The sequence below is a fragment of the Papio anubis genome, chromosome 13, assembly GCF_008728515.1.
Source record: "Papio anubis isolate 15944 chromosome 13, Panubis1.0, whole genome shotgun sequence".
Taxonomy (NCBI): domain Eukaryota; kingdom Metazoa; phylum Chordata; class Mammalia; order Primates; family Cercopithecidae; genus Papio; species Papio anubis.
The window spans coordinates 33,752,838-33,768,473 of NC_044988.1; the positions used below are offsets into that span (position 1 = coordinate 33,752,838).

The 15,636-nt window shown below is 42.2% G+C and overlaps 1 protein-coding gene across 3 annotated transcripts in view; it reads left to right on the plus strand.

The window, feature by feature from the left end:
- Positions 1 to 959: 959 nt before the first annotated feature.
- RCL1 (RNA terminal phosphate cyclase like 1) overlaps positions 960 to 15,636 on the plus strand; it is a 65,765-nt gene continuing 51,088 nt past the window's right edge. For all 3 annotated transcript variants that reach the window (XM_003911743.4, XM_031654209.1, XM_021927511.1), the window contains exon 1: positions 960 to 1,348. In XM_003911743.4, the coding sequence (XP_003911792.1) occupies positions 1,213 to 1,348 (136 nt within the window). In that variant the 5' untranslated portion in view covers positions 960 to 1,212. The remainder of the gene's footprint in view (positions 1,349 to 15,636) is intronic.

The window sequence follows — 15,636 nt, forward strand, 5'->3', positions numbered from 1 at the left end:
CACCTCTTTCAGACACTATCATACCCAGCCCCCCTTCCCACCCCGAGCACCCCCATGCATTCTGGAACTCATGGTCTGGTGAGTGTTGTCCAAGAATGGCTACAAACCCACATTACTATGATATTGGACTCCTACTTTCGTAGTCATTTGTTAGTTAACTGTAAATTTTGGAAGGTTTTTGAGTAGAGAAGTGAAACAATCCAACGTTTGGGAAGATTTTCTTGTGCAGGACTGGAGGAGGATGAGAAGGAAAATCATTGCGTGTGTGTGCGTGGGAAGTTATTACAACTATCTATCTCGAGGCATGCGAGGTAGGAGGGCCTGAATTGCCATGAAACGCAGTGACGATAAACGAAGGGACCCGTGAGAAAGGGGCAAAGAGGTGTCTCTTAATAAAATAAGCAACGGCCTGCTGTGGGAGGATTCGGGTCTCAGCACAGGCTGCCACTGTCAGCTTTGCAATATTCCTCGACCCTTTCTTCATGAGTAAGACAGGATGGCTCTACCTTGCAAGGTTACAGCATGGAGCTGGGGGACTGCGCCGGTAGTGCGCTGAGCAGCATCCTTGCGATAGGGTGAGTGTGCCAACCCTTGTTTTCTCTCTTAGAAAGAAAGAGGAGGGGTAGATAATAGCATCTTCACCCCAGTAGTTGCCGTAAGTAGTGATGCTAAGAATCCGGCACGTCGTAGGCATCAATCTCAGTCCGCCATCTCCCCTTGCTACCACGCCAGGAGGTACCCAAAGAAGACTGCCCTGACTGGCAACTCCCGCGCCGGAGTTCCCGGGCCACCCTCACGCGTTGCCTCCAGCCGCGCGCTGTTGCCAAGGCCCGGGCACCGCCCAGCTCCACTACGGACCAAAGGCAGCGCGGCTTGGGCACCGCCCAGCTTCAGCGCGAGCCAATGGAGGCGCGGCGCGGGCACCTCCCTGATCCGGCGCGGGCCAATAGCGGCGTGGCCCGGCGCGGTGGCCGCCCCGGTCGGGCGGGGAGGCGGGGAGGTGGCCACTGGCTCCGCCCCGCTCCCCTCTGACCCGGTGTCTAGTCTCTCCGTCTTCCTGTTCCAAACCACGTGGACGCGTCGGGGCTGCGGGAGGCAGCCCCAGCCGCCGCCGTCGGTGTCGCAGCCACCACCACCGCCGGGGTCACGGGTCCCGCGTCTGTCCGAAGTCGCCGCACTCGGGCTGCTCACGTCTCTGCGGAGGGCGCGCACATGGCGACTCAGGCGAACTCCCTCAGCTACGCGGGGTGCAACTTCTTGCGCCAACGTCTGGTCCTGTCTACCCTGAGCGGGCGCCCCGTCAAAATCCGAAAGATTCGGGCCAGAGACGACAACCCGGGCCTCCGAGGTAACTTGGTGTGAGCGGCGCGCGGCGTGGGCGCGGGGGCTGAGGGGAGACCGAGCTGATGCCCTGGGGGCCCGCACGGCGTTGGCTGGGGGCTCGGCGTCCTGCGAGCGCGTCGGGGAGGGCAGGTGGCGCGTCGCCTCCAAAGCCGAAGGCGCACGAACGGTGGGGGAGGCGGGGTCGGCGCCCGAGGGGAGCGCTCAGCTGCAAGCTGCGCTCTGAGTCTACGGGGCGCTGGTAGTAAACAGCTGCACGTTTTCCAGCTTTACGTGTAGCAACAAATCCCTGGCGTCGCCCCCTCGCTTCCCTTCAGTCCCTCTTGCCCTCGCCATAAACCTCTCAAAGGAGAAAAACAGTTTGTTGGACCAAAATATGGTGAATGAGCCGAGGGAGAGACATTGGGAGAGAAAAGTACCTCGGGTTGGTTCTCTGTCCGTCTCAAAGCAGGTCTCAGAAGCAGCTGCCCCCTTGGACACCGTCTGTTCCTGTCGCCATGATTTCTCGGCTGCCCTCACACTTGTCCTTGGGTGTGGAGAAAGAAATTTTTAAAATTCTGTTTGTTTTCAGCCGTGACTGTGATTGATGTGCGCAGGACAAGAGCTTTGAGATAGATTTTTAACAGTCATGGGCCTAATTGCCTTGACTTTAGAAAAAAGGTTGGTGACAAGCGCTAAACTGCAGGCTTCCAAGCTCACTTCTTGCTCTACAATGGTAGGTTAAAAAAAAATAGGCCCATTTAAACCCGCATCTCATTAAATGGCGCCGGTTTTCAACTGGCCTTGGTTTACACCTGGCCCCCTGGAATGAGATACATGCATTTAAAAACTTCTGACTGGTGGTTATCCCAAGTTGGGCGAGTCAGTAGTCAGGTGAAAAAGGAAAAACCTGTCTGTAAATTGAAAGAGAGTGTTTGTGGTTGGTCCTGGAAGCTTCCTGGGTGGTGCTGATGTGTTTTATTTTGCACTGGCTCTTGTTTTATCTGTCTGAATGCATTTTTTGGATAGTTAGATCTCTGCCTCTATTGGGTAGTGGTTGGTTGCACATGAAGGGCGAAGATGCCATGCTATTGATGGAGATAGAAGTTAGGAAGGAAAGAACCAGAATATCCCAGGTACAGTGGTAAAAAACCTAGTGATGGTAGGAAAAACTTGTGTTGGTGGTTCCTGTCCTCTCTCTACTGCTCAAAAACACTGAGAAAGTTAAGGAGAGACCACAAATGGTTTATGGCACGACTTTTCCGTCAACAACTGTTCCACTTAGTTTGACCCTTGGGCAAAGTGTTTGCTTGATTGCTCTGTGGCATTCTCAGCCAGCTCTCCATCCACTTTACCCTCAGGTTAGCTCAGAGAACTTGCCACTAGCTGGATATGGTAAGAAGATGGGCTTTTACTTTGTATAAATACTAGGCATAACTTTTTTTTTTTTTTTTTTTTTTTTTTTTTTTGAGAGAAATGGAAGTATAGCCTGGAAATCTGTGCTCTCAAATAAATCTATTTAGAGTTTTTCTCTTGACAGGTGGCCTCCAATTTAATATTTAATGTTGCAAAGTATGCTTCTCCTTCTCCTCCTCCACTATATGTGAGCATCTCTTCAAAGCATCTCACACATATGAGCTCCCATTTCTTCCAGGAACAGGGCTTGGCCACTTGGTACTTTCTTGAAAGGGTGTCAGACGCTGATACCTGAGGGAGGTAGAACTGGTTGGCAGGTGTGCTGGTGTTTTACGGGGACTGTTACTTTAGAGCGTTATGTGCCTTACCTCGTTCATATACCAGGGGAAGAAAGAGACTCCTGATTATTTGTACATCCTTGTGCTGGCTTCAGGGCCTCAGAAACCTTGTAGATGTTTGTCTGCTTAATTTCTTTCTTTCTTTCTTTCTTTTTTTTGAGACAGAGTCTTACTCTGTCTCCTAGGCTGGAGTGCAGTGGTGCGATCTCAGCTCACTGGAACCTCCGCCGCCCGGGTTCAAGCAATTCTCCTGTCTCAGCCTCCTGTGTAGCTGGGATTACAGGTGCCTGCCACCATGCCCAGCTAATTTTTAGTAGAGTATTTTTAGTAGAGATGAGGTTTCACCATGTTGGCCAGGCTGGTATCAAACTGCTGACCTCAGGTGATCCACCTGCCTTGGCCTCCCAAAGTGCTAGGATTACAGGTGTGAGCCACTGCACCTGGCCTGTCTACTTAATTTCTTACAGAGGGAACTGATAGATATGCATTTGCAGATATACATGTATATGTGTATTTGTATATGTGTACATGTAAGTGTATATACATATACGTACACACATAAATAGATGTAGTCCCTGACACATGATTTCTGGTCATAGTCAAGGGAGTCCTTGGTAGCTTGATTGAAGATGTAGCCGGAAGGCTGTGTTGCCTCTCATCTGTCCCTTTCTGCCTTTTCCTGACTCAGATTCTCAGAGTTGGAAAAAACTCAGAGCATATCCAATAAAATCTTCAGCTCTAATGCAAGAATCACATCTCTTAAAGGTGCTTGCTTAAGCATCCCTCATGGTGTGGGCTTTGGAGGGTAGGGGTGGTATGGGAGGCTTTCGGCCTCAGGAACATTTATTTAGAAAGTGTTTATTGAGCCCCAGTATGTGCAAGGCTTTGTATGGGAGCGTGTAATATGTGTGAGAAGCTGCTTGCCCCTGCTCTCATGGAGCTTGTCATCTAAGTAGGATGTTACTAAGTTTGAGTAACTTGAAATAGGAAGGATTGAGTATTGTACAGGGGCTCAGTGGAGTTCAGAGCAGAGACTTCCCTGAAAGTTACAAAGGAAGGCAGGTTTTCTGGATCTGATCTGGACAGATAGGATTGAGATGGTGGCTGCGGAAATAATTGTTTGCAAAATAAACAGTTTTTTTTTTTTTTTAAAGAAATTTTATTTTAGAATCGGGGGTACATGTGCATGTTTGTTACATGGATATATTGCCAACTGGTGGGGACTGGGCTTCTAGTGTACCCGTTATCCAAATAGTGAACATTGTACCCAATAGGTAATTTTTCAACCTCCCTCAATCTTCCTCCTTTTTGAGTCCCCACTGTTTGTTATTTCCATGTTTATGTCCATGTGTATCCATCGTTCAGCTCCCATTTATAAGTAAGAACATGCAGTATTTGATTTTCTGTTTCTGAATTAGTTCTCTTGGGATAATGGCCTCTAACTCCGTGTTGCTGCAAAAGACATTATTTCATTCTTTTTTTCTTTCTGTTTTTTTTTTTGAGACAAGGTCTCACTCTGTCGTGAGTACAGTGGTGTGATCATGGCTCACTGTAGCCTCAAACTCTTGGGCTCAGGTGATCCTCTCACCTTAGCTTCCTGAGTAGCTGGGACTACAGATGTGTACCATAGCATCTGGTTGATTTTTAAAATGTTTTTCGTAGAGATGGGGTCTTGTTTATGTTGCCCAGGCTGGTCTTGAACTCCTGGACTCAAGCAGTCCACCTGCCTCAGCCTCCCAAAGTGCTGGGATTACAGGCATGCATCACCATGCCCAGCCTGATTTCATTCTTTTTTTATGGCTGTGTAGTATTCCGTAGTGTATATATACCACATTTTCTTTATCCAGTCAACCATTGGTGGACACTTAGGTTAGTTCCATCACTTTGGTATTGTGAATAGTGCCGCAATAAACATACAAGTACAGGTGTCTTCTTTGTATAGTGATGTCTTTTCCTCTGGGTAGATACCCAGTAGTGGTATTGCTGGGTCATATGGTAGTTCTATTTTTAGTTCTTTAAGAAATCTCCATATGAAAGAAACAGTTTTTAAGTCAAAAAGTTCTTTATTTTCTTTATTTTACTGAGGTAAAATCCTTAATTTGTCATGGTCATAATACTTGGCAATTAAGAGCTTGGGCTCAGTATTGGACCTTGGTTTGAGTACGAGTTCTGCCTTTTCCTGTTAGCTCTTGGTCCTTGGGCAAATTCTTTTAACTATTCTCTTCTGAGCCTCAGCTTTTTCACCTGTAAAGTGGGGCCAGTACTACTGACCTTACAAGGTTATTGTGAGGACTAAATGAAATAATACTTCAAAGTGTACTGAACAGTGCCTGGCACATAGGAAGAATAAATGTTAGCTGATTTTATTATTAACTTGAACCCACTTGAACCCACTGGGTATAGGTCTGCTCCCTGGCATGCCAAATCCATTCCTGCTTCTATATGGAAATTTTTCAGATATTTGAAGAGAATTATGCCTTCTGTAAAGTTCTCTTCTTAGGTGGTTGTTTCCATGTATTTGTATGTTATACGTAAAGCACAGTAGTTTTCAACCAGGGGCACTTTTGTTCAGTAGGGGACATCTGGGAGCATTTGGAGATATTTTTGGTTGTCACAGCTTGGCAGAGGGGAATGCGACTGGCCTCTAGTGGTCAGAATCCAAGGATGCTGCTAAATATCCTACAGGACAGCCCCCTACAACAAAGAATTATTGCATTCAAAATGTCAGTAGCGCTGATGTAGGAAAACCCTGGCCTACTTGACATTAGTTATTAAGGCTTTTCTTTTCCACGTATCCCTAGTGATTAGGAATAGCAGCATGTGACACGAAGAAGACTACACAAGGATTTAGAAACAAATGAGACACAGGTCAAACTCTGACTTCAGGCAAATCAGTGAATCTCTTAAAACTGTGCCCTTCCATTGCAAAGGGGTTGTAAATACTGAAAAGGATCTGAACCCCAAAGAAGGATGGTCCCGGGATGGTGGTTCTAATTGTCCAGCCCCATGTATAATTTATGCTTCAGTTTTGAGGAACATGAACAATTACGTTTATCTCATTGTACTCTTCCTTTCATTGAAGAGGAAGTAAATATTTTTTTCTTGCTGCTGCTGTTTTACTCAAGGTAAAAAAGCCAACACGTAGTTAGGTAAGATAGTTGGTGAAGGCGAATGTGTACTGAGGGACAGAGCTGGAAAGAGAATGTGGCCAGCTCCTGCCTGAAGGGCCTGTTTTCTCTCATTTCACAGCGTGATGGACCTGGGTGTTCCTCATCAGTATTATAAAGCAGCTGTGCAAAGTGTCTCTATCTCTGGATTTCATGAGGGCTGTGTCTTGCAGGGTTCAGTTTAACAGTCTCTGTATAGTATGAGGTCTAAATGGAAGAGAATCCCACCAGAATAATTGTTTAAAGTTGGAATAGCAGAAATAATGGACTTGAACAAGAGCAGTGGTATAGGAGTTAGGAGACAGGACTGCTACTACCCAGGATCCTGAGCAGGTCACGGAACTGAGCATTAGTGTCTTCCCCTGTGAAACAGAGGAGTTACTTGGTCCCATGGGGGAGTGCTCCATATGGCTTAAGCAGATAAGATTCTGAAAAAGAAGAGCTAAGTGGAGTTTTAATCAAAAGAGTCCTTTAAAATGTGTTAAGGAAGCACGCCACAAAGAGGTCCTTTGGAAGGTCAAACATGTTTTGGTAAACCAATGCATTGTTCTGGGAATAAATCTGTCTGTTCCCAAATTGGATCTTTTAAAAGGAGAATGTGCCTATATTTTATTTCAGCCTGGTTTGGGACCCAGAATTCTTGATGGACAACTGGTTTTGGGGCATGGCAGATAACTGTGCTACTAACTGTAGATTGAATATGTCCTGTTAATAAGGAACATACCCTGTTGTGCCTCTTATGGCAAAGTGTGCTTCCAGGAGATGATTTTTGACTGCCCAAAATAAGACTTCTTTTTTTTTTTTTTTGACAGACAAATGCCAAGAATCCTAATGACCAATTTTCAGATACAGTGTTGTTTGGAAGCTGTTGTATAAATGCCTTTTCTTTTCTTTACTTTTCTTTCTCTCTCCCCCTCCCTCCCTCCCTCTCTTCTTCCCCCTTCCCCCAATCCCCCTCTCTCTCCCTTTCCCCATCTGTCCCTCCCTCCGTCCCCTTCCTCTCCTTCCTCTTTTTCTCCCTTCCTCCCTCTCTTTCTCTTTCTCTTTTTTCTTTTTCTTTTTCTTAGAGATGGGGGTCTCACTATGTTGATCAGACTGATCTCAAACTATTGGCATCCAGTGATCCTTCTGCCTCCCTGTCCCAAAGTGCTGAGATTACAGGCATGAGCCACAGTGCCTGGCCATAAGAGCTACTTCAGATGGAACTACCTACCATCTTTTTAAAAAAACCAAACTTTATTTTGAGATCATTGTAGATTCACATGCTGTTATAATAAATAATGCAGAAAGATCCTGACTGTACTTTATCCAGTTTCCCCCAATGGTGATATATGGAAAAATTATAGTACAATGTTAGAACTAGGATATTGACATTGATACAGTGAGATACAGAACATTTCTATCACTCCAGGGATTCTTCATGTTTGTTGCTCTTTTGTAGCCACACCCAGTTTCCTCCTTCTGCCACTTCTTCCTTAACCCTTGTCAGTCTCTAATCTGTTCTTTAATTTCCGTAATTTTGTCATTTGAAGACTGCTCCATAAATGGAATCATATAGTATGTAACCTTTGGATTGGTTTTTTCTTTTTTCTTAAAATTTATATTATAAATTTAAAAATTTTTTTAAAAAGAAAAAAAATCTTGAAGGGCCTTGAATGAGTCCTGTATTTTTATTTTTTGTCACTATCTCCCTGGGTTGGGAATGGGTAATTTGCATGCTTGCTGCCTTCCTTAGATGTGGTAGCCATTTCTCAGACTCTCACTCCGGAATCAAACTCCGATTCCCTGTCACCCATGGTCACCACGGTAGGCATGGTGACTATCATCAAAAGTTGATATGGCAGACGTTCAAATGGGTTGTTGCTGCCACTTGGGGGTGTGTGATTAGCCTGAGGTCATCTAGAGTCACTATAAGGATTGGCTTTTTTACAGTCAGCATGATTTTCTGGAGATTATCTAAGATGTTTTTATCAAGTTTGTTCCCTTTTGTTGCTGAGTAGTATTTCATGGTATGAAAATATCACGAGTCTTTTTATTTACCTGTTGAAAAACATCTGGGTTGTTTCCAGGTTTTGGTTATGTCGAATAAGGCTGCTATAAAAATTCGTGCAAAAGTTTTTTTTTTTCTTTTTATTATTATTATTATTATTATTTAATGGTGTCTAGCTCTGTTGCCCAGGCTGGAGTGCAGGGGCACAATCTTGGTTCACTGCACCCTCCCCATCCCGGGTTCAGGCGATTCTCCTGCCTCAGCCTCCCAAGTAGCTGGGATTACAAGCACCCACCACCATGTTCAGCTAATTTTTGTATTTTTAGTAGAGATGGGGTTTTGGCATGTTGGTCAGACTAGTCTCGAACTCCTGACCTCAGGTGATCCACCCACCTCAGCCTCCCAAAGTGCTGGGATTATAGGTGTGCACCACCATGCCCTGCCAGGTTTTTTAACTTTTTTATGTGAACATAGTCTTCCTTTCTCTGGAATAAATGCCCAGGAGTGCTCTTGCAGGGTTGTATCCTAGTTACATGTTTAGTTTTTTAAGATATTGCTGCCCTGTTTTCCAGTGTGGATGTCCTTTTTTGTTTTGTTTTGTTTTGTTTTTTTTGTTTTTGTTTTTTTTTTTTGAGATGGAATCTTACTCTGTCTTCCAGGTTGGAATGCAGTGACGTGATCTTGGCTCACTGCAACCTCTGCCTCCCGGGTTCAAGCGATTCTTCTGCCTTAGCCTCCTGAGCAACTGGGATTACAGGTGTGCACCAACACACCTGGCTAATTGTTTATATTTTTGGTAGAGACCGGGTTTCACTATGTTGGCCAGGCTGGTCTCAAACTCCTGACCTCGAGTGATCCTCCTGGCTCGGCCTCCCGAAGTGCTGGGATTGCAGGTGTGAGCCACCACACTGGCCTGGGTGTACTATTTTATATTCCTATCTGTAGTGTATGAGGGATTCAGTTCTCTGCATCCTTACTTGCATTTGGTGTTGTCACTACTTTTATTCATTCTGATAGGTATGTAGTGATGCCCCAGGGTGGTCTTAATTTGCGTATTACAAATGACTAATGATGTCTTCATTGAAACATCTTTCCGAGTCTTTTGTCCATTTCTAATAGGATTGTGTGTACTAACTGTTTTGTTTTGTTTTGTTTTTTGAGATAGGGTCTTGCTTTCTCATCCAGGCTTGAGTACAGTGACACGATCATGGCTCACTTCTGCCTGAGCTTCCTGGGCGTAAGCAATTCTTTCATCTCAGCCTCCCAAGTAACTGGGACTACAGGCACATGCCATCATGCCCGGCTACTTTTTAAATTTTTTGTAGAGATGGGGTCTCGCTATATTGTCCGGGCTGGTCTTGAACTTGTGACCTCAAGCCATCTTTCTGCCTCACCTTCCCAAGGTGTAATTCCTAAGGTATTACAGGTGTGAACCACTGTGCCTGGCCTCTACTGTTGCTTTTGAGAGTACTTTATATATGCTGGTCCTTTGGCAGATTTGTGGTTTGTTAATATTTTCTCCCACTGTGTAGCTTGTCTTTTTATTATCTTATGGTTTGCAGAGGAAAATATTTTAATTTTAATGATGTAGAATTTATCATTTTTTTCTTTTGTGGCAGTGCTTTTGGTGTTAAGTCTAAGAACTCTTTGCCTAGTTTTAGGTACGAAACTTGAGTTGAGATTCTTTTTTTTTTTTTTTTTTTTGCCTATGGAGAGCCAATTGCCCAAGCATCATTTGTTGAAACGGCCATCTTTTTTTCATTTAATTGCTTTTGTGCCTTTGTACAAAATCAGTTTAGCATTTTTGTGTGGATCTCTTTCTGGGTTCTCCATTTTGTTCCATTGATTTACATGTCTGTCTCTTGTCAATACCACACAGTCTTTTTTTTTTTGAGATGGAGTCTTGCTCTGTTGCCGCTGGAGTGCAGTGGTGTGATCTTGGCTCACTGCAGCCTCTGCCTCCCAGGTTCAAGTGATTCTCCTGTCTCAGCCTCCGGAGCAGCTGGAATTATAGGCGTGTGCCACCACGCCTGGCTATTTTTTTTTTTTTTTTGTATTTATGTAGAGACGGGGTTTCACCGTGTTGGCCAGGCTGGTCTTGAACTTCTGAGCTCAAGTAATCCACCCGCCTTGGGCTGTCAAAGTGCTGGGATTACAGGTGTGAGCCACTGCTCCTGGCCAGTATATCACACAGTCTTGATTACTTACTGTAGCCATATAATGAGTCTTGAAGTTGGTTAGACTGATTCCTCCCAGTTTATTTTTCAAAATCATTTTAGTTATTCCAGTTCCTTTGCCTTTCAATATAAGTTTTAGAATAATCTTATCTAATATACAAAAAAGCTTTCCAATATTTTGACAAGAACTATATTATACCTATATGTCCATTTGGGGATAATTGTCGTCTTTATTATGTTGAGGTGTTAATCCATGAACGTGATCTGTCTCTCTACTTACTTAAATCTGTTTCTTTTCCCTAGATGAAATATTATAGGTTTATTTAAAACATAATTCTCATCTTGCGATGAGAAATGTTCATTTGTTCATAAAATGTTCATTTTTCAATGTTTACAAAATGTTCATTTTTTTTTTTACTTTGTAATTTACAAATATACAGAAGTAGTTTACTTAAATTTATATTACATATTTATTAAGGCAGGTAACTACATGGAAAAAAATTTTGTTCTGTCTTAAGCATACTGGGGAATAAACCATTTGACAAATTGTTGCACATCTGAAACCACAGTGCATAACAAACTTCAAAAAATGGTAAGTTTTTTTTTTGTTTTTTTTTTGTTTTTTTTAAGACGGAGTCTCGCTCTGTCGCCCAGACTGGAGTGCAGTGGCGCGATCTTGGCTCACTGCAACCTCTGCCTCCTGGGTTCACGCCATTCTCCTGCCTCAGCCTCCAGAGTAGCTGGGACTATAGGCGTCGGCCACCACGCCCAGCTAATTTTTTAATTTTTAGTAGAGACGGGGTTTCACTGTGTTAGCCAGGGTGGTCTCAATCTCCTGACCTCGTGATCTGCCTGCCTCGGCCTCCCAAAGTGCTGGAATTACAGGCGTGAGCCACCACGCCTGGCTGTTTTTTTTTTTTTTTCCTTTTTTTTAAAATTTATTTATTATTATTATACTTTAAGTTGTAGGGTACATGTGAAGACAGGGTCTTGCTCTTTTGCACAGGCTGGGGTGCAGAGGTGTGACCTTAGCCCACTGCAACCTTGAATTCCTGGGCTCAAGCAATCCTCCTGCCTCAGCCTCCTGAGTAGCCAGGACTATAGGTGTGTACCACCGCACTTGGGTATTTTTCTTTCTTTCTTTCTTTTTTTTTTTTTTTCAGAGGCAGGGCTCACTTTTTGTCCAGGCTGATCTAGGAGCTCCTGGGCTCAAGCAGTCCCCCTGTGTTGAGGGGAACTTTAGTCCTCCAAAGTGTTAGGATTACAGGTGTTGAGCCACTACATCTGACCAAAATGTTAAAGACATAAACAAGGCTTATTTACCTTACTTAGATCATAAATGTAGATCAGAAGACAAAAGTAGATTTTCCTTGTCAAAGTATGCAGCGTTTCAGAACTTTGGCTTCCTTGTTTAGTGCTTTTAGAACCAAGACTCACCAAGCACCATTATTTAGGATATTAACACACATTTTCTGTATCTGAATTTCTTCTTCTAACATCATAATAACAATTTTTAGAAGGCAAAGAGAATACAAGGTGATCTTCATGCTTATATTGTATTAAAACACAATTCAAGGGAATTCTAGTCTTCCCTCCCCTCAACTTAGGGATTTCATTTATACCCTTATATCCACAACTTCCAGTCACCTGCTTGGTGTTTTCTAAGTCCAGGAATATTCAAGTTGGATTTAGAATTGGAGTGATAGTAGATCCAATCACAGATCCCACCTGTTCTTTGATTTTTATCTTTTGGATTCCTAAGTTTTCTTGATTATTCACTCACAAGTTGACTCAGTTCAGCACTTGACCATGATTGTAGTGCTTCCCAGGTCGACTCCTTGTCTCACTGGAGAGACAGTGTGAAAGGTAAAAAAAAAAAAAAGGTACTGAATTCTCTTCTGGCAGTGTGGGTCATATCCACTGTTTGTGATTTAAAAGTGCTTCATGTGGAAGGCAAGGCAGTCTGACCTGGAAAATGCAGGGTTGCACTTCTGGCACTTAAACGGGCTGTTCCCTGTGTGTTGGCGATAGTGACTGGTCAGTTCATCTGAGAGGACAGATTTCCACTCATGGCCATTTCAGGCCCAGTGGTAAGGTTTCTCATCTGTGTAGGTTTGCAGGTGTTTCTTGAGGTGAGAGCTCAAGTTCTGGGGAACTCAGAGTCTATTTCTTTTGTTGCTGTTATATAGTTTTCAGCATACAAGTCCAGTACATGTTTTGTTAGAATTGTTTGTAAATATGTTGGGTTTTTTTTTGGAGCAATTGTAAATGGTGTATCATATTTTAAATTTTAGTTTCTGTGTTCATTATTAGTATATAGAAATACCATTGGGGTTTGTGTGTGTGTGTGTGTGTGTGTGTGTATGTTTATCTGGTATCTTCCAGCATTGCTGAATTTATTTAGTAGGTTTTTTTTCCCTTGTCATTTCCTTGGAATTTATTTTCTATGTAGCTGGTCATGTTTTCTACAAATAGTAACAGTTTGATTTCTTCATTTTTGATATGTATGCCTTTTATTTTCTTCTGCCTTATTGTACTGGCTAGAATTTCTAGCACCATGTTAAGTAAAATGGGTGAGAGGGAACATCCTTGCCTTGTTCCCTATCTTAGGAGGAAAGCATCCCCTTAAGTATGTTAGCTATAAATTTTATGTAGGTTTTTAAAAGTCAAGTTGAGAAAGTCATCTTTTATTACAAATTTTCTAAGTTTTTTTTTTTTTTAAAAAGAATGAATGAATGTTGTATTTTGTCCAATGCTTTTTCTGTACCAATTGATGTGACCATGTGATTTTTCTTCTTCAGCCTATACATATGGTGTATTGTCTTGATTGATATTTAAATATTGAACTAGCCCTGCATTCCTGGAATAGATTCTACTTGAGATATATATATCACATATATGGAAGAAATGCTCTAGTAAAATAGGGATAGAGAGGGATTACTTTCTTCCAATGTGTTCATGAGGAATAGTTTTGAAGAGTTCAGATATAAAGTATATATTCTTTTCTTGTTGGGTGGAGTGCTCTATAAATATTGGTTAGATCCTATTGGTTCATAGTGGTGCTGAGTTCTTCTTTGTCCTTGCTGATTTTTCTGTCTAGTTCTATTGATTATTGAGAAAGGTGTCTCTGACAATAATTGTGGATTTGTCTCTCTTGTTCATTTCTATATATATATATAGATCTATATATCAATCACACATATGTGTACACATACATATATATTGCTGAATTTTATTTCCTAATATTTTGTTAAGGATTTTTGTATGTTCATGAGCAATATTGGTCTGTAGTTTTTTTTTCTGTGCTGCTTTGGTCTGGTTTTGGTATCAGGATAGCACTAGTTTAAAATCAATTGGAAAGTTTCCTGTTTTCTGAAAGAGATTGTGTAGAATTGTTTTTAATTCTTTAAATGTTTGGCGGAATTTCATATGGGCCAAGAGATTTCTTTTTTGGGAGTTTTTAGATTATGTATTTCATTTCCTGAATGTTTATAGGGCTATTCAAGTGATGTATTTTGTATATGTAAGTTGTGGTAGTTTGTGTGTTTTGAAGAAGTGGTCCATTTCATCTAACTTGTTGAATTAATATGTGTAGAGTTTACAGTATTTCCTTATTATCCTTTTGATGTCTACAGGATCTGTAGTGATATCTCCTGTTTTATTCCTGATGTTGCTAATTGTGTCTGTCTGTTGGGGGGCGGGGGTGTCTTTGTTTGTGTCATCACCTTTTTGGTCAGTCTTCCTAGATGATGTCAATTTTATTGATCTTTTTAAAGACCCAGTTCTTTGTTTCACTGGTTTTTCTATCTTGCTTTTCTGTTTTTCGTTTTATTTCTGCTCTTATTTCCTTCTTTCACTTGCTTTGGGTTTGTCTTTCTCTTTTTCTAAGTGTTTGAGGTGGATCATAGATTATTAGGAACTTTTTCTGTTTCCTAGTGTATACATTTAAAGCAATTACATTTTTGTGTCAAGATTGCCTTAGCTGTATCACATAAATTTTGGTATATTTCATTTTAATTTTCATTTAGGTCAATGTAATTTTTATTTTCTTTGAAACTCTTACTCTTTGACCTTTATTTATTTATTTATTTATTTATTTTGGAGATGGAGTTTTACTCTTGTTGTCCAGGCTGGAGTGCGATGGCGTGATCTCAGCTCACCGCAACCTCTGCCTCCCAGATTCAAGTGATTCCCCTGCCTCAGCCTCCCGAGTAGCTGGGATTACAGGCATGCACCACCATGCCTGGCTAATTTTTTATTTTTAGTAGAGACAGGGTTTCTCCATATTGGTCAGGTTGGCCTTGAACTCCTGACCTCAGGTGATCTGCCCGCCTCAGCCTCCCAAAGTGCTGGGATTATAGGCGTGAGTCACAGCACCTGGCAGCTATGGGTCATTTATAAGTGTGTTGTTTAGTTTCCATGTGTTTGGATATTTTCTGCTATTGATTTTAATTTCATTCCATTGTGGTCAGAAAACATTCTCTGTATGATTTTGGTTCTTTTAAATTCATTGAGGTTTTTTAAATGCCCAAGATATGGTCTATCTTGGATATATAATCTGTAGACACTTAGAACAAGTATATATTCTTTTCTTGTTGGGTGGAGTGCTCTATAAGTGTTGATTAGATCCTATTGGTTCATAGTGGTGCTGAGTTCTTTGTCCTTGCTGATTTTTCTGTCTAGTTCTATTGATTATTGAAAAAGGGGTCTCTGACAATAATTGTAGATTTGTCTCTCTTGTTCATTTCTATCAATTTTTCTTTGCATATTTTACAGCTTTGTTTGATACATTTAGGATTGCTACATCCTCTTAGTGCTACATTGACTCTTTTCTTATATAATGTGTCACTCTGTCTCTAGTATTTTTTAATTTTTTATTATTAATTTTTAAGACAGGGTCTCTCTTTCATAAACCAGGCTGGAGTGCAATGGTGCGATCTCACCTCATTGCCACCTCCACCTCCTAGGCTCAAGTGATCCTCCTGTTTCAGCTCCCCAAGTAGCTGGGACTACAGGCCACTACACCTGGCTAATTTTTGTATTTTTTATAGGGACAGGTTTTCGCCGTGTTACCCAGGCTGGTCTCCGAACTCCTGAGCTCAAGTGATCCACCTGCCTTTGCCTCCCAGTGTGCTGGGATTATAGGCGTGAGCCACTGTCTACTGGTTTTTTAGGGTGGAAGAAATGCTGTAGTAAAATAGGGACAGAGAGGGATTACTTTCTTCCAA